Here is a 19,449-nt window from a genome sequence, read left to right as displayed (position 1 = left end):
ACTAATCTATTTGGATGTTTTTTCTTCTCACCCGTTACAGTTTTTTTCAAAATGTGAGTGCTGCTGGCTCCTATGTATTCAGCCATGGGAAGCTACCAGATTAGAAATAAACATTTTCAGGGTGCTGCTTTGAAGTTAGTAGAAATTACAGGCGTAGACAAAGCGAAGAGATTAGCGTGCAGTGGCTTTTATGACTGTAGAAAGTCACTAGATGGTGCAATTACTGCAAATGCAGGAAGTTGGAATGGTGGTAGCATTGGTTTGCTAGTAAGTGGAACCCGAGTTTTGAGACTCAGTTATTTTTCCCATTCTTTGCTATTCACATTGTGTGTTTATCGGTCCTGGGGGCAGCTTAAACTGGTCCACATGGCTGTGGAATTTACAGCTTCATTCTTGTGTGTATCTGGCAAGGCAAGCAAGCAACGCTACATCTCCTTCGTTATTCTGATTAGCTTTTTGTTTCTAACTGGTTCTGAAGAAACCCTTTTTCCCTTGATCTTATCTTCTCATAGAAACTCAGTCATGTACTTTTTAGACAACGTAAAGTTTGTGCATTTTCCTTGTTTTCCCACCCTTTGTTTTGGCATATGAATACTGAATCAGCAAGTCAGAAAGCAAAATTCAGCTTTTGTTCCAAGTGTTCAGTATGCAGGGTAATGACTTTCCTCCACTTAAAAACATTTACTTTTTGCACTTCAGAAATCGGATGGAAGGGTATCAGTTTAGTTTCAACTAAAGGTATTGGGGAAGCCATCATCTGAAGTAGGATACTTGTAAGTGGTCATCCTTAGCAGGTAGAATAGTAATTACAGCATGGTTCTTAATTAGAATTTCTGTGTTTTACTTTATAAAGAAAAGAACGAAAATCCACAAACAAAAAAAAACCCAAACCAAACTAAAATCCTTGTCTGTAATTAACCATTTTAAATGCAGTGAAAGTTTCATGTAGCAAATAAACTTTTTGATGCATGACAGAGAAAAAGTTGAGAAGATAGATTTCATTACAAATCCAGTCTATCTGTAGTGTTATTTATTGAGTCTGGGAGCTGGTCATAACTGCTTTGCACACTACCCTTGGGCAAACTCCATGAATTGCCTTACATTTCTAAAAGCACTTAGGGTATACATTTCTTCCAGGAATGGTAGTGGCTTTTGGAACTAGATTTGTATTCTCAGGGTACCATGAATAATTTTAAAACTGCAGAATTCAGACTAGACCATAGTTACTCTAACATGCTTTTATTGTTTTCAGGGATGTTTAGAAGAATCACAGCTGCAGCCACCAGACTTTTTACAGGAGATGGATCTGATGGTAGTTTCTATACCCTTGAAAGTTTGAGTGACCTTGTTCAATCCATGATTCCTACGCATCCTTCTTTAGTTCTCCTCTGGTGTCAAATCCTACTTCTCGTCAATTATACGAACTACAACTGGTGGTCAGAAGTGCATCAAACCCCAAAGTAAGATCTAGTTTTGACTCCTGGTAGTAGTACTGTGTCTCATAATTATACTTGCTAAAATTATATTTTAAAAATCTAGCCTCTCTTTCTCCTAAGCCTGTCAGCCTGTTGAATAATACTGTTTGGATTCTGAAATATAGTTCTGCGTTTCACTTTATGCGTATACGTATTGTCTGTTCCGATATCAGTATGCCTTTCAAACTAAGGTAGTGCATCCTGCACTCAGTTGTTCCTCAAAAGAACTGCCAGGTAATCTGCTCACTTTAAAGGCAAGAAAGCTTCATCTGTGTACTGCTTTAATTAAAATTGTGGAAATAACTGTAAAAAATATTCAGTATTTTTGTATTTTGTGTTCCTATGGAGACTTTGTATTTCACTTTCTAGCATATAACCAGCTAGTGCAGGTGATATACACTGTTGTGTTTCTGAAAATACAATCTTATCAGTATAACTGCGACTATAGTTACATCTGTTCTCAGTGGGTCTATTACTAAATGCTATCAAAACATAGTATCAGCACCATGCTGATTCATTAGCATCAAGCACCGTAGTAATGTCACTTAATGTTAGTTGTCTGAAATTAAGAGATTTGGTCTAAAATATGTGTTGTCTTGCTTTGAAGTTAATTCGTCCTGTCTGTCAGGCATTGGAATGATTCGTCCTCTGGGGTTAAGGAGGACACCTCCTATGTGGGTGGGTATCCCTTTGTGTTAGCTGTAGAGAGAGATTAACAACTGAATTGAGAGACATTTCTGATGCCTGTGCAGTGAATGTTAGGGAAGACTAATTTGCTCTACAACATGAGTGGATCAATATGTGATCAAATGTGAGATTATTGCCTCAGTTCAACCTCATGATGTGAAAACGTATTATTTTAATTTGAGGAAATGTGACATTACCAGGGTTAAGAGCAAAGTCAGGCTCATAACTAAAATAGCTAAAGTGACACCAATTTGTTGCACTTATCTTTTTTTAATTTACCAGTATCACCTCTATTTTTTATGTTGGGCATCACTTTCAATCTGACACTTAGACTATGTGCTCAAGAGCACTGGTTTGGCTTAAGAAGAAAATATAGTATTAGGTTCTGTTATCCCACCAGAGATGCAATAGCCCATGTTTTTCTTTTAAATAATCTGTTTAGTTCTTCAGAAGTTCTTCAGACTGTCCAAGGAAGTAATAAGCATGGAACAAAAAAGTGATGCTACAATTGTTAGAAAGTAAAGAGCTGATGGAAAGCAAAGTGTCTGCTTCAAAGCACTAAAATATTTAATGAAGTTTCTAGAAAAATAACTATTATGGAAGGACATTGATAGGATATTCCAAGCAATTTGATTGTTACTGTTTCAGGAGCCGTAGTAATAAAATAGTGACAAAATATAATGTGCTTCTTGCAGGAGACACAGTCTTTCTACTACTAAATTGCTTAGCCCTCAGATATCTGGAGACAGTGATGAATCGGATTCAGAATCTAAACGGGGCATGTGCAATCGAGAGATAGTGAGAAGAGGAGCGCTCATTCTTTTTTGTGACTATGTTGTAAGTTTTGATTTAGAATTTTATAACTACAGTTTTGATTTCTTATGCTGACAGTCTTTTATTACTGGTGTGCATCAAACCGAATCTGGTTCACAAGTGAAAACCAGAACAACTTGTGAAATTAGTAATTTTATTTTCAAGTGATGCTTCTGTAAGCTTAGTATGACCTCAATTGGTATTATTTTCTATTCTGAACTGAGAATTCTCTTGGCTTGTAAAGGATACCTGATGGGTAATAGAATTATCTGCCGGGTATCCTAACCCTTAGTTGTGAGGTGCTAAGAGCACACTAAGTAGCGTTAGACTTCCCAATGTCAGTAGCAGTGCACAGTGTCTAGGAGACAACAAATTTCTGTCTCTATACCTTAAAAGGAAAGGTATTACATAAACATTTAACTTCCATTTTGGCGCTCTCATGCGAGCAGTTCCTGTGGCTTTGGCCTCTTACTGCCTCAATATTAGCATTTTAGTTCACTGGGAACTTTTTAAGTGAATTTTCCCATAATACCTAGTATTGCACTTCGGTTTGCATTGCAGAGCAGTTTTGGGGCAAGCAAACTGCATTCCTTTCAGATTCAACTAAACCAAAAACTATGTTTAAGAAGCACTTCAGGTACTAAGGGACGTTCAGTCACCAGAGTCAGATCCGAGGTAAAACCCTCCAAAACCTCTCTACTGGGAAGTGTTGGCCTTTCAGCATCACCTGGTTAGCTCCACAGATCTTTTCATGTTGCTTGTTGATATACACAGCCTATGTAGGTTTAAAATTAATTATTGACAAATCTCTTTGGATTTGCTGTCCAAAAATTATTCATCATGTGTTTAAGGCCAGTAATAATAAGAAATCTTTGAAAAGAAACCGAAGTGAAAATCACATTTTACAAGAAGACTCTGTGTGTTCATGTTTATTTCAAACAACATTTCATTAAAAGCAGCATCTTTGAATCGACCTTCTCACCTGGATTTTTAATGTTTCTTAAAAACATAATTTACAAATCCATTATAAATGTCTTAATTTGTAAGAAAAGTGAAACTTGGAAAATTGGTCATGTAAAAGTCATGACTGTGATAATAAGATAGACACTTTATGCCATTATTTTAAAATGGATACCAGAAGTATACATGAAAAACTTCATGTTGTGTCAGATCAAGTTTTTGGTAATTAAGCACTTAACATGGGTATTACTGGAATCAGATTTTAATTTTTTCCCCTTTAGTGTCAAAACCTCCATGATTCTGAACACTTGACCTGGCTTATTGTGAATCATGTTCAAGATTTGATTAATCTGTCCCATGAGCCTCCAGTACAAGACTTTATTAGTGCTGTTCACAGGAATTCAGCAGCCAGTGGTCTCTTCATCCAGGCCATTCAGTCACGGTGTGAGAATCTTGCAGCTGTAAGTTTAACTTTTTGACTTTTTTAAAAGAATAAAGTCACTTGTATTTCAGCATAAGCTTAACTGATAAGTATGCAAATTCTAACATTTCTGAGTCATTTATCAACTTACAATTTCGTTGTTAAAATCGCTTCTTTAATAATGCAAACAGCAAACCATATAATACTTCAGCAGCTTCAGTATCAGATGTGTTCCAATCCGTCAGATCTATGAATTCAATAGAGTTGGTTAAGTTGATTTTCTTCCTTCCTGGGTATTACCCCTGTGTAATAAATATCCGAAGGGTAAATTAAAGCTGTGACTTTTGTCTTTGATTTCAGTGTGTTGTTAGCATAAATAACAGAAGTACTAACTACAGAGACAGGAATAGGAACCAGTCCATCTTCATAAGCCCTAACAACCTGAAAATTACTTGCAAGCTCATGTCTTCCCTGTTGATCTGCCCATAAGTTGTAGCCTCTTGGTGGGGGAAATACTGCTTCAGACATTCAGTGTATGATTTCTGTAGATTTTAGTTTTCAAATTAAAAGGAGTGGATGGTGTTTTATAGGGATGTAGGGTTGTATGCATCCCTCTTAATCTTAGGAACTCCCTAGGTGGGAAATGTCGTTTCTAGAGCTAATGGTGGCAGATGCTGCTATACCCTGAGTAGCCTGGTAACGTTTCCTGTCTCTTCTCATTGTGAGAATCTAGTGCAACTGCAGTAGTGCTTTGGGCATGTGAGTAAAGCACTTTAAAGTTAGGTGAGATGAATCTGGGCTTTAGTGTCTGAGAATTGGTAGAATAAACTAAGCTAAACATGTTTGAATGGACGATGTAGTCATTCTGTGAAATGTTCAGTGATTATCAGAAGTCAGTAAAATTAAAATAGATGGTATTTACAGTCTACTCTAAACCAAGATTGGTTCAACGAGTCAAACTAGTTTGTCTTTGTGTTTCTCTGTTTGTTATTGGTGCTGAATTGCTCATATTTAAAAAAAAAAAAAAGTAATTTTTGCACTATCTTTTAATCCTGAGTAGCCGTCACTCTTTCCATGATTAAACGTGCTCAAAACATCCCTAATACTTATCTGGATTTCTGTACCATCTCTTGTCTTGACTATGCTCATGTTCCTACCATCTTCCAGCAATATTTCAAACCTTTCACAGTTTTCAGAAACTTTCAGAGACTTCAAAGATTTCTACAATTCCACTTAAGTCCCTCTAGCTTCTTTCCCCCAAAAGTTTTGCTCCCCACTTTTTGCTTACTCTTTGTAAGAGTAAGCTTTTACAGTTAAACATCAAACAACTTAGTGTTCATATTAATTAAATAACCCAGTAACTCAAACCTGTTCCTATATAGATGAATGTATTGATCAGCTAGTTGTCTGCTATAGTTTTTTCTAAATGCCTTTCCCTTTAGCTTTAAGATCTTTGTATTCCAATTGATTACTCTTTTCTTTTTTTTTGTCTGTTTTTCTCTTGTTTTATTTCAATGTCAAGCCCACAACTCTGAAGAAGACTTTACAGTGCTTAGAGGGAATACATCTCAGCCAGTCTGGGGCTGTCTTAACATTATATGTTGATAAGCTTTTGTGTACTCCATTCCGTGTGCTTGCTCGCATGGTTGACACACTGGCTTGCCGTCGGGTAGAAATGCTTTTGGCTGCAACTTTACAGGTAAAGATAAATATATTCGTTTGTAAATAAGACTGGGGAGTGCTAGCAATATAATCAAGTGTAATGATTTAAAGTGCGTTGAAATACAATGATGTTGAAATTATTTCATTGGAAAGGATTTTTTTAAAATTTAAATATCTAGATAAATGAATGTTTACTTTTTGCTTGATCTGCCTATAACTTTCCTGATCGGTTCAAAGTACCTGTGGATATTTTACTCATTTCTGTCCTATAAAATTTTTGTGACTCTTTCTTATAGAACAGCATTACTCAGTTACCAGTTGAAGAACTGGATAGAATTCAGGAGTACCTTCAAAACAGTGGATTAGCAACAAGGTAGGTAATACCAATATGTGTTAAAATGCCAAATTAAATAAGGTGTTAACTCTTTTTTTCCTATGTTTGGGTTTTTCCTTAGAGATAAGATAGTGGATCCTTTCTGGAGGCAAAACAGGAGTAAAGCCTTTCTTATGAGATACAGGCATATTCTTGCACAAGGATAGTCGTGTTGGCTGAGTTGAATTTGCCATATAGCTAAGAATTAAAGCAAGCTAAATGCTTGAAGGCATCAAATTCTCTCTCCCACATCCCACTCAGTATTTAACTTTTGAGAGACAGCAACTGCAAATTAATTCCTTGATAAAAAGCTACATTACTGAACACAACTTTATTTTCCTCAAACTTTTGCAGAATTTTGTGAGTCCAAGCTGGGTGGGCTTGGTTTTGGTTAGTTGGGTTGTTTGTTTTTCCAGACAACTGTGTTAAGTTTTAACTGTTTAGTCTCCCAAGTAAAGGAGAATTAAAGCTGCTTAGAAGTAAACTATTACAAAAGGGAGCGAACGATTAAATTTTTGAAAGTTATTTAATTTTGGAAACAGCGTGATTTACTCCTCTTGATGTCACTGCTGTTCGAGGTTAATATCTGTTGACTGAAACAACAAAAAAGTAAAGGGAAAGAATCTAAAGCCCAAGACTGCAGTAGGCTGATGGTAATGTGCCTTTATAGGTAACGTTACAGTTGAATTTTTAAAAAAACCTCCGAAATCTCCAAATTACTTGATAGAAGTTCTGGATAGCAGTAATGAAATAAAAAAAAACCCAAAACCAAACACAAACAAACAAAAACCAAAACCAACCAACCAAATCACCAAATCCAAAGCCCTGACATTGGCATAAATCCACAAACTGTAATTCTTAATGTATTTTAAAACCCAAAAAAGTTCAGTTTTAGTGGATTCTTGTTTGGTATCTGTTAGAACATGTTTGTCTTCAATCAATCTGTACACTAACTTTCATTCTTCTTAGTCATTAAAAAGATTTACTGCATAAAGAAAACCGAACAGCTTGCATTTTATGCTTAAGTGTGTACAATTTTTAAATCTAAATTAAGTTTAAATCTTCATTGTTGATGTTGCTGAGTTCATTTGTTTTGGCTACTGATAGGTGGTGAAATTTGCAGTCTTGCATTGTATGACTGCATATATCCCACAAAGAACTTAAGACCCTACTGCTTTTCTCTCCCAGGATTAGAAGTGCATCACTGAATGTCTTTCTATTTTTAAATGATATACAAAACTGTGTAAGTTAGCTCTCTGCTGATGTGTTCTTCTATTTTCAGACACCAAAGACTCTACTCGCTTTTGGATAGGTTTCGTCTTATGGTAGCACCAGACACAACTAGTCCTTCACCTCTGCTTACCTCACACCCCCTAGACGGAGAAGACCAACCAGCTTTGGAGAATGTAATTCTAGACAAAGTAAGATTATATTCAGGAAGAGTCACCAAAAGTGCCTTGGCTGTAAACAAGCTTTTGCTCGATACAACATAGTTAAATACAGCTTATTTTTACTGTGCAGTTAATATTCTCAGAATCGTCAGTGAATCTCAGATATAGATTGGTGGATGACTTCATATGTGTTGGCTGACTGTTGAACTTAGGATGAATAATTAGCACATGCATAGATCTTTGTTATGTTGACAGCGCTGTGAAGAGCTATCAAGTTTTGTTTCTTTGCATAACTTTAATAGAAAGATTTATATAAGGTTCAGTAGAGACAGATATATACTCGTACTCGTTGTTGTGATGTGTTCACTGCAGTGATCAGTTTTATTCATTTGCTGAAAACTGTTGCTTGTCTCTTGAAAATTAAGCATTACTGCTCGGTTTCCACTTCTCAGCTTTAAATTGCTTTCAGAGAACAATCATGACTACTTAACTGTTTATGTCTTTCGTGTACTTAGATACGTTTATTTCAAAGCGGGGTGGGAGGCGAAGAGCAAGCCTGTTGAGTCCTGTGTCTTCCTTTCTTCCTAGTTTGTCCTATGGCACAGATACTTTCTGCTTTTCATTCCTTCATATTCTGCAGTGATAGGCAGTAATAGGAAATATATGTAACTGAGGTGGCAAAAGTTCCTTGTTTAGCTGACAGTTTGGAGGAGACTGGTAAGTAGTGGAGGAACCCATTGACTTAGGAGAGAGATTGAGTGCTACTTAGCAGGAGGAAACGCTGTGTCCAGAAAGCATTTACCCATAGCTTTCTGTCGTCAAATTACCAAAATCTCCTTCTGTAACTGTAAATTCTGCACAAGGAAAGTAGTTTTTTTGTTTTTGTATGCTTCCTCCACAGCCCCTGCATAGTTCATAGAGTATCTCAAGTTGGAAGGGACCCATAAGGATCATGCAGTGCAACTCCGTGCTCCTCACAGGACTACCTAAAACTAAACGATATGATTAAGAGCATTGTACAGATGCTCCTTGAACTCTGACAGGCTTAGTTGCATTCTAATTAATATCAGCAATTTTAGGATGTCCTGTTATGAGAAAGAAAATACAGAAAAGGGATAACTAAGCCTCTTTATATTCCTTAGATAAATTAATTATATTATTAATTAATTCCTGTAGGCTCATAGCTAATATTTTAAGGCGTAAATTTGCAGTGGTGTGTGATGCTCTTAAGTTATTTCAGTGAGTGTTAAAAGATAGGTGTTATCTTCATCTGCTGATTTATTTGAATCTGAAGACTTTTATTCCTTTGTCGTAGTGCTAAGGTTTTTCTGCTATTACTGTTACGTTTGTGTGACATATTCCATTTTTTTTCTAGATATTTTCCTCAGCTTTAGCATCCTGATACATACACCTGTGCTTTTATATGTTAAGCTTTTTTCCTTGTTTCCTGTCCAGACTCTATGGAAATAGACAACTTGCCAGTGAACATCCATGGGTCCAGTTTAAGATGGTCGATTCACCAGTTGTCTGTTTTGCCTTGCTTTTGTTTGAGTGTTTTTGACATTAGTGTGGCCTAGTGATCTCTTAAATGGACCCCAATTCAATGCCAATGAGCAATTCTCCCCCTAGCCCCATGAACTGTATTGTTTTCTGAAAACAAATATGTAATATATTTCTTTTTTTAATTATTAAAGGACTGGTATGTGTCATTAGTGAGGTCGCAGTGTTGCATCAAGTCTGACTCAGCACTGCTAGAAGGCGCAGAGCTGGTAAATAGGATTCCTCAGCCTGACCTGAACTCCTTCATGACCAGCAAGGTAACTTCTGTGTCAGATGAAACACAATCAGATGAAGAGGATGTAATAATTTCTTATTGGTAGTATTAATAGATTAGATTCTTAAATGTAAACGCTTCAAATTTGTGTAATACTGGTAGTTCACTCAGTGAATTTCACTTCATTTTGGAAACTAAAATAGTAGATAGGTTTCATTTCTGTGTCTAGCAATGCTGCTAATAGTAGCCTTCTAGTAGTACAGGTAGGGTGTATAGAGTGGAAGTGGAGGTTTATATTGCTATCACAAAAATCCGGTTTTACTATTTTACATAATCTTCTCGTTTTGCCATACAGTCTCTTGCAAGGCCAGATGTTTCTGTAACCTTTTAAATGTCTGTGCTAGATGACTTGCTATTGGCCTTAACAGGCCACAGATAATAAATCTGATGTAAAGGACAACTTGTATCTATTACTTTGTTTTCTAAGAATGTATTTCATTCAAATTATGTACATTACATTTGCTGCTGGTATGCAGAAATAATAGTGGGAAACTGATTTTAAAAGGATTTTTGACTTATTTGAAAACTTACTACTTGAAGATTCCTTGTATATAGGTCATCCTCAAATTTGTTCACATATTGTTCTGAAAATTTGGAATAAGCATCTTGTTTTCTGTTTTTGTTTTTGTTTTTTTTTCTTTTTTCCCTCTTTCCAGTACAGTAGCATTTGGAATTAAAATGTGGAACAAATATGGGCTTAATTATGATATTGTTACACTGCAATACAGCAGAGGTCATAAAACCAAGTTAGCTAATACACTGTTAATTTACCACCATATTGGAATTGTACCATCAGATACATACCTCCTCTTTAAAAGCAATTTCTTAACTTTTTATTTACTATTTGATTTCAGGAATTCAACCTAAGCTTGTTAGCACCTTGTTTAAGTCTTGGTATGAATGAAATTTCAAGAGACCAGAAGAGTAGCTTCTTTGAAACAGCTCGGAGTGTCACTCTGGATCATGTGTCTACCACTGTACAAAACCTTCCTGCCATCCACCAGGTTTTTCAACCACTGTTGCCAACTGAGCCATCAGCCTACTGGAAAAAACTAAGTGATATCTTTGGTAATAGAAATATTGGTCTTTTTAAGTTTATTCCTTCCTCTGCAAAGGTACTTTACTGATGTCCTGTGAATACCTGAACTTACTATTTTAAAAAATAGAGATATCCGACATAAGTGCTTATGAAATAACTCTGACAAACATTTATTGAGGGGGAAAAAGTTCAAACTGCTAGATTTCATCCAGTCTTATTTTATAGGAGATGAGGGGATGTATCAGTCTATGATGACACTTTGTCGTGCACTGGCTCAGTATTTGTTGTTACTCTCAAAACTACCAGCTGGTCTCCGTGTTCCTTCTGACAAAGAGGATGATATCCTGAAATTCATAGTTATGTCAGTAGAGGTAAGAAACTCCAGCATAATTAAAGATGTGATGAAATGTTGGGAGAGGGAACAACTTTGATTTTTAAACTGATTGCCATTGAGTAACTTTTGATCTGGGCAATTTTCTTGTCTCAACTGTAGACATTTCTTCAGTGGTTATTTTATTTGACCTGTGCTAGTAAATCAGGTGGACTTTATGGGACAAGGGCGGCATTTTACAAGGAGAGGTTGATTGAGTGATGCAGGATCTTGGCACAGCGGAGGATGGCCCTGCACTGATTTTTGGGACACTGAATAAAGAGTGTATAATGTTCCTAATTTACTTGTGCTTAAAGTAAATTCTATTCTATCAGGAAGAAATTAATACAATTGTTAGTAAAACTTTGCATATTGCTGAGTAAATATTGTATTGCGAGAATTTGCTGTTAATGCGAAATTTTTATTTTGGCACAGGCTCTATCATGGCGTTTAATGCATGACCAGATTCCGTTAAGTGTAGATCTTCAAGCTGCTCTGGATTGTTGCTGTCTGACATTACAGCAGCCTAGTCTCTGGAATTTGCTGGCTTCTGCAGCTAATGTGACATATGCTTGCTCCTTAATTAATTGCATTAGGTTTATTATAGAAGCAGGTGAGTCCAATTTGAACAGCTATGAGAAAATTTTCTTAATAAATTGTCAGTCGTTGCTGATCAAATGCTAGGTGTCTAGAATATTTCCTCTGAGTCCTTTTTAATTATCTCTCTGACAAATTTGGTTTTACTACTTTAATTTCTCATTTAAAATTTTGTGTTTACTTTTGAACTTGGCAGATGCCTTGGGCATCTTAAGTATTTGACTACTGTGTGGTTTTGAGGAGAAAAATCGAGTATGAGATATCTAATGGCTGTATCTTTTAAATATTTTTGTCTGATTCAGTTGCTGTTGAACCTGGTAATCAACTACTTAGTCCTGAAAGAAAGAAGAATACTTCAAAAGGCTTAAGTGAGGGTGAAGTTGATTCAAACACACAGAGTAAGTAAATGGTGAATTTCACTTTTGCCTTAAACTTTCACTGAAGAAATATTTGTAGGTGCCCTTTCCATTACTATTTTTTTTAAAGAGAGTTCATCTGAGACCTTACTTGTATTTGATAAATGTTTATTAAAAATAAGTTGACATACTTTTAACAGGTATAATTGCTTTTCTTAAAAGTTAAACATTAATGCAGACTTCTCTGTTGGGGGATTGTGTTAGCTGCAGCAAGCTGCAGACTGAGCTTTTTGAGGTGTCGTGGGGTTTTTAACAATTCTGCCTCTCCCACATGAAATTTAGTATTTCTTCTAGAGAATGGCAGATTCATTATCTGCCCTTCTATGGGATGGGAGCACTGTGTTGAGGTGAAGGTCAAGTGTAGTCCGTGAGTGGGGACAGCATTGTCTTCCATATCCAGTTGTGCTGGTACAGCAAGGTACCACTTCCCTCTACAGAAATCACCTGCTTGTCAGATGTAGCATAGAGCCGGCTGTGAGACTGTTTCCCCATAAAGCAGATGAGTTTGGTCACTTTCAATTTTCACAAACGCTCCATTCGGTGTGTCCTGTTCTTCCTGGGTTTAGTGTGTGGGCTGCTCTGGTGACAGAGCTCAGATACTGGTAGTCTCCAGCACTGAGACTGGCATACGGTGCAAGCCATTGTGGGGAGGGTGGTGGCAGTACTCTTCAGCTATCTGAAATATCGTAGAATATTTCTTTGTATACATCAGTATTGTGGTTTTGTCCTTTTTAGTCGACCTATTCTTTCATTAAGCATTTTTTGGCTTTTTGTCTCTTTTTAAATTATGTGTCTTTTGAATAGATTCATAAAATTGGATTTCTTTTTCTCCCAACACAGAAACTAGACACGTTACTGCAGCTTGTGAAATGGTAGCTGAGATGGTGGAGTGCTTACAGACTGTTTTAGCACTGGGGCACAAAAGAAACAGCAGTATCCCAGCGTTTCTTACTCCTGTCCTCAAGAACATCATCATCAGTTTAGCAAGGCTACCTCTCGTGAACAGTTACACACGAGTACCTCCCTTGGTATGTTCATTATGCTTTGTTTTCAGGACTTTAAAAGCTATTGAACAACTTTTTGAAAACCAAACATGGTGCTGCATCTAAAGTTTTACATCAGTAGGACTTCAGCCTTTAGCTAGTTTGATCAGCCTGTTTGTCTTTTGAAATACTGAGTAGCAACACATTGTAAAGATATCAGATAAGAGTTCACTTTGGAATCAGATTTGATTAGAAAATTGTGTAGGAGCTCCTTACATTCTTATGTGAAAGAATGTCCAGGTGGTAGTTTAAGAACGCAAAAGCAAGCAGTGACTTGGGTGCTTTGTTAGGGCTAATATTTCCCCCTGCTCAGTGGTCTTGCTTACCCTGGGAAGAGTGCAAAATCTGCACTGCTACTTTCTTCATGATCCCTGAATTGGCAAGTTCACTTTTTGTCATGGTAAGCACCAAAATGATGCAATGGTGCTGAGGTGTCTAAACTAACTCAGGTATTTGTCTGTGGTACCATACCATGGTATGCCGTGCAGATACTTTTGGATTGTATGTTACCATTCGTTCCTTACTCATCTTGGATCTTTTGGACAAGGCATTTCAACCCTTTCTTTTTGGCCAATGTATCGTGGATTTTAGAACACCTCGTGATTACCTCGTTAGTACTGTGAAATGACTTGTTTTGGTAAGCTTCAAAACCATTATGGGAAACCCTTCCAGTTGCGTATTAGGTAGAGCAAAAGAGGGTTTCCTGATATGTGCGGGGCCATTTCTCTGGCCTTCCTCTGTTTCTCAGCACTCTGTTTTTGAGAGGATGTCAAAAGATACTAATTTTTTTAATGAGACTTTTTTGCCCGCTCTTGTACGTATCTTCGTGTTTTTTCAGGCATCAATAGTATGTAAACTATTTTGCCTGAATTATCTTTCAGCATCACTTCTGCACAATCTAGGAGTCACCTGGCACTTGAATTCTAAACTGAAATATAGGGGAGGAGTGTATTTACTTTTATATTTAAACTTGGACAGTAGGACTGAATGAATAATTCGTAGTGAGAAATATGCAAAAAAAACCAAACCCAACCCAAAACTAGAAATACAGTGTAACATGGGTATTAGCTGTGTTTAGGTATTTAATCATTCTCGAAGTTGTTTTGTATTTGGAGAATTACTTTATTTACTGATAGCTCATGGGTTTTGAATGGTGCACATATACTTATTGCTGTCACGTTAATACTATTTATGTTTTGGATAAGTAGACTTTCTTTATATTTCTTTAGGTATGGAAATTAGGCTGGTCACCAAAACCTGCAGGTGACTTTGGCACAGTTTTTCCTGAAATCCCAGTAGAATTTCTCCAAGAAAAAGAAATCTTTAAGGAGTTCATCTATCGCATTAATACACTTGGTATGTACAAAATTAAAAATTAATACAGTTGGCTCTTATTGAGCATTTACCTGTGTTGTGAAGTTGCTGAATAACTGAATCTAGTTCAATTGGTTCACTTTTATTGCTTATGTGGAAGAGAAATAGTATTTCAGAGGAGGTTAGTAATTGTGCTGCAATAATTCTTAACATTTAACATTTTGCTCAGTTCAGAGAAGAAATTATAAAGCCGAAAACTGTTCCAACTCAGGGAGGTGATTGCAGTGTGCTCTTACAGAATGGCCACTTGACAGTATGTTAGAGAATAGTTTACTTCCCGCCCCCCGCCCCACTTTTTTTTTCCCATTCATAGTATATAAATAGAGTTTATTGCTACACTCAATATTTTAAATAAGATGCTGTCACTTTAAAGCTTCTGGATAGGTCAAGGTTTACTGAACTGAGAGCAGTGGGGCTTAAGACTTCAAGTCTTTGTCAACAGGTGAGACTATCAAGGGTAATGCATCACATTTCCTGTATGCTTACAGAAGTTCTTTGAGGTTTTGGTTGGTGGTTTTTTCCCCTCTTTCTGAGCTACAGGTTAAAATTTAACTGACTTGTGGTGTGGCACTGGTTTCTGTTTGATCACTGTGATGCCTAAGATGACATTCTCATTTTTGATTCTTTGGATATCATTAGAATAAACTGCAAGGTATTTATTCAGGAATCCTCTGCAATCTTTTTATAGGTAAAAATCTGTTTGGAAAAACTTTGAGAAGGGCTTGAATTTTAATGGCCTATTTCTAGGCAGTTCAGTTGTTCTGCTTTTTAGAGTATGAAGATTTCTTGGATCATTATGAGATTCTCTGACTGACTTGTGAGAATTTCTGGATGATTTTCTGTGTTTTGAAAACCTGATAGATCTCTTTGAAAGTTGGACAGTCAAAATATTGAAATGTATATAAGAAACAACGCGCACAGGATCATTTAATAATGTGCAGAACTGTGCAGAACTCTTCTACAGGGTTCATTACTTCGTAAAATAAAGAGTTTAAATTTAAGCTGCAGTGATTACAAAAAATGGCAGATCAAATAGGAAATGGTATGAATCTAAATCTGTGGAAACGAAGTACCATTTTTAATGCTGTTCATGTTTAAGTTTGTATTAAGACATCAGTGGCTATATCCGGGTGTTTCCATAGGATGGATCAGCCGTACTCAGTTTGAAGAGACTTGGGCTACCTTGCTTGGTGTGCTTGTGACTCAGCCTATTGTAATGGACCAAGAGGAGAACCAACAAGAGGTAATATCATTCACTGAATTTTTTAAATTGAATTTTGCTTAAACTAAGAAAAATGTTTCTATTAATGAACCTGTAAAGCAGAAAAGTAGTGACTAAAACTAAGAAATGATTACTGTTTTATATTTCCTTGTCTTCATATCCCCGTGAGTTCAGACACATCCATCTTTTGGCTTAAAGCTTCTGCAAGCGTGTCAAGAGTATGGATACATTTTAGTGAAGCTGTTTCAACTTTACATTAGTACATCTCTCAACATGCACACAGTTCAAAGTTTGCTTGATTAAATATTTGGCTTTAGGCATGATGGGCACTCCAAAAACTTTGAGAGAAGCAATGTGTGAGAGAACTGTGCTGTTAGGAAATACACTAGTTAACTGTAACTAGTACATATTGCTGCAATTATCTGTGCTATCTAATAATCAAACTTCAAGGGGAGTTTCTTTGGTAAAATTTTTTGGTAAGATTCTTGACGAGAAGCGAATTGACCTGGAGATGTATGCCCATGTCTCTTGCTCCCAGTTGTAGACTGTATATTGGATATCTGGGCTTCTAACTTGGATACTTCAGGTAAGTGTTCAAAATTCAGTGGAGGGCATTTGGGGATCAAAGAGGAAGGAATTTATCTATACCAAAAGCAAAGGTAAGAGTGAACTTAGCTATCGTGGAAGAGGCTTTCCCTCTTCAGGTGTCTTCACCTACTAGTGAACTGATTTTACAAGGTTCTTGCTCTTTGACCTGAACAGATGTTTGTTCCTAGACTTGTAATAGCATTCACTCCCCAGCTGCGAATGGTCCTGATGGTAGGTGTGGTGTCTGAAGTGCTTTGAGGAATTCAAAGGATAGATGCCTAAGAATGGTGAATCTTGGGTAGCAGACAAAGGGGTTTGTTTCCCTTGCTTCCTAGGTGTCAGACTCCAAAAAGGACTAGGGCATCCTCATCCCTCTTCCCTGGGTTAGCATATTCTGTTAGTTCGACTGGCTTGGACGCTTGTGCAGCCTGCAGAATTTTTTACTTAACTCTTTTCTACATAATGGGCATGTTAGGTCAGACTTAAGGCAACCTAGCTACTGGTAGTTCCTTACTTGTCACATAGAGCGCGTTTATTTGTAGAACAGGAATCATACTGCTCCTTTACTTTCCAAAGAAGACTAATATGTTCAAAATTGCAAACATTGTAAGCGCTATTATAAATTTAAGTATGTTAATATTTTCTGAAACAAAAATACATAATTCTTTTCATAAAAAAAAGTTGAAAATTTGTTGCAGCCTTACATTGTCTAAAAAGGTTCAGACTCTCTTGTGGTCTGATACTTTCAAGAAGGAATCAGAATCAATACAACAAAAGCAACAACTGAGAAGCATCCTACCAGTTCAGAACCTGCAAGTGTTGGTGCTGCTGTTCTAATTTTAGTTTGTAAAAAAAACCTGATTTAGTCAAAGTACTGATGAGAAACAGTTCTGAGCAAAAAAAAAAGTAGTTAAGTGTACTGCAAAGATTCTTGCTACCATCAACACAGGGAGAATGACTTACAACCCCCAGTGCCAGAAGTTTATTTTACGAGATTTGTTTTAAAAGGGAGAGAAGCGGTCTACTACAGTGGTGATGATTTACAGTAGCAAAGTACTTGATGCAATGTGTGAGGTTCCAAATACTTATATTGGGGAAAAATGGCAGTGCCTCAGGTATGAAAAATAGATTGAATCTAACCAAATATTTTAAGAAATTTGTGTTACAGTTTTCTTGCACTTCTACAGCAGTGCTAAATAGCAAATGTGTAGTATCTTGGTTTGGAAGATGTATCAGATGCATCTGGATGATGATGCCCAGAAAAATGCTACTGAAAATTCATGATGAGGTTGAGTTTTGTTCCTAAACGGGCAGTTGCTAAAAACAGTTAACACAGATCCTTCTCTGAAGATTTTCCAACTCAGATTTGATCTTATTTGATGCTTTGTTTCAACAGGTGACTAATGGGTAGATGCAAACAAAGAAACTAAAATTGACATCTTGAGGTTTTAATGCTGTTGGGATAAGAGAGGATGCATGCAGAATAGCTGATGAGATGGAAGGATGTGTTGCTGCTACAGACAGTGCTTTGTGTGCGTTGCTTACACCAGCTAGATTTCTGGATGGGAAGAAGTCTAGATGTCAGGCTTATTAACGATAATTTAGTGAAGGTGACAAACTGTTATTCAGGGCTTTCAAGATTATTCTTTTTACAATTCAAATTACAGTAAGTTCATTTTACAGGAAGACACAGAGAGGACCCAAATTAATGTTCTTGCAGTACAAGCCATAACTTCCTTGGTGCTGAGTGCAATGACAATACCTGTTGCAGGCAATCCAGCAGTTAGCTGTTTGGAACAGCAGCCCCGCAACAAAGCTTTAAAAGCTCTGGACACAAGGTATTTTTTTACTTGTTCTAAAATGTATAAAAGTGATTAATACATAATTACAATTGCTTAATCTAGCTGTAGCTATACGTATAGAATATATTTTCTAAGCAAGAGTGTATACAGGCGGATCTAGTAAACAGTGTGCAGAATGTATTTCTCAACACTTCTCAGTTTTAGCATTCCTGATAATGAAAATAAGCATAGACCTATACCATTGTAGAGTAAGCTAGTCAGACTTGCACAAAAATGCTTAAATCGATTTCTGTTGGGCTTTCAGGTTTGGGAGGAAGCTAAGTGTTATCAGGGGAATTGTTGAACAGGAAATCCAAGCAATGGTATCCAAGAGAGATAATATTGCCACTCATCACTTATACCAAGCTTGGGACCCTGTTCCATCACTTTCTCCTGCTACTACAGGTAAGTGCCTCTGTTGGGGGACTAGAGGAAGAGTGACTTTCTTTTACATTTAAAAAGTAGAAGAGATACTCTTAGGAATTTAATTGAAATCCATTTTGCAGGAAATGAAGCCATTTTCACATCTACTTTGTTATGCATGTTTTAAAAACTTGTCTTCTGTTTTGTTACAGGTGCTCTTATCAGCCATGAAAAACTCTTACTGCAGATCAATACTGAACGAGAAATAGGAGATATGGATTATAAACTGGGACAGGTTTGTTAAAACATTAACTTTGAACTTGACTTTTATTCCAGTTCTTCCAGTTTGTGAAAATTCAGTTAAGAAGCATTGCTTAACATCCAATCTAAACTAAAAGCTTCGAGTGATGCAGGGTAGATCATAACTGAGTGACTCCTCTCAGCCAGCTGTCCCACGTATCATGGAATGTTTGCTTGTGTGTGAGAGGTCTGCCCGTGAGCCAGCTATTGAGTTGTGCTTTTCAGCCGTGAGTGTTAAAGTGCCCTTGTAGTGTCAGCTTCCACTTTAACTATTGGATTTTGATTTGCTACGCCATGCTTGCAGTAGTCCTTAGGAAATGAAAAAAATCACTGGACATGACATAATCAACGTTGTTTTAATTTTAAATAAAGCCAGTGTAGGGACATAAATTTCACTGGATGATATTAGTTGGAAAACTAACACTACATACAGTGAATAAAAAAAATTAGTCCTTATCCAGTTATTTATCTCCATGAAAAATTAGTCTTTACATAAAGTTACATGTAAGTTTTAAATGTAGTATTTGTTTCACTGTTTGGATAGTCTGCATTAGTGAAAAAAACTAATAGAGAGGAATAAATGATTGTTTGTCTGTTTCCAGCTATCTATCTCTTTAGATTCTAAATGGCTTGAATGCTCAGTATTTGCAGGTTTACAGAACCTACGTGTTATTTACAAA

General features: G+C 36.6%; 1 protein-coding gene across 1 annotated transcript in view; it reads left to right on the top strand.

The window, feature by feature from the left end:
• The window catches only part of HTT (huntingtin), a 91,213-nt gene that overhangs the window by 56,891 nt on the left and 14,873 nt on the right, over positions 1-19,449 (top strand). Inside the window, exons 41-57 of the mRNA XM_086464170.1 lie at positions 1,253-1,460; positions 2,858-2,999; positions 4,217-4,396; positions 5,879-6,055; positions 6,315-6,391; positions 7,674-7,812; positions 9,477-9,599; positions 10,471-10,684; positions 10,881-11,026; positions 11,461-11,638; positions 11,925-12,020; positions 12,879-13,066; positions 14,311-14,437; positions 15,598-15,698; positions 17,949-18,103; positions 18,372-18,511; positions 18,682-18,764. Coding sequence (XP_086320296.1) covers positions 1,253-1,460; positions 2,858-2,999; positions 4,217-4,396; positions 5,879-6,055; positions 6,315-6,391; positions 7,674-7,812; positions 9,477-9,599; positions 10,471-10,684; positions 10,881-11,026; positions 11,461-11,638; positions 11,925-12,020; positions 12,879-13,066; positions 14,311-14,437; positions 15,598-15,698; positions 17,949-18,103; positions 18,372-18,511; positions 18,682-18,764 — 2,474 coding nt within the window. The remainder of the gene's footprint in view (positions 1-1,252; positions 1,461-2,857; positions 3,000-4,216; positions 4,397-5,878; positions 6,056-6,314; positions 6,392-7,673; positions 7,813-9,476; positions 9,600-10,470; positions 10,685-10,880; positions 11,027-11,460; positions 11,639-11,924; positions 12,021-12,878; positions 13,067-14,310; positions 14,438-15,597; positions 15,699-17,948; positions 18,104-18,371; positions 18,512-18,681; positions 18,765-19,449) is intronic.

This window comes from Leptosomus discolor, chromosome 4 (assembly GCF_034619465.1).
Source record: "Leptosomus discolor isolate bLepDis1 chromosome 4, bLepDis1.hap2, whole genome shotgun sequence".
Classification (NCBI taxonomy): domain Eukaryota; kingdom Metazoa; phylum Chordata; class Aves; order Leptosomiformes; family Leptosomidae; genus Leptosomus; species Leptosomus discolor.
This window is presented reverse-complemented; position numbering and strand designations above follow the sequence as displayed.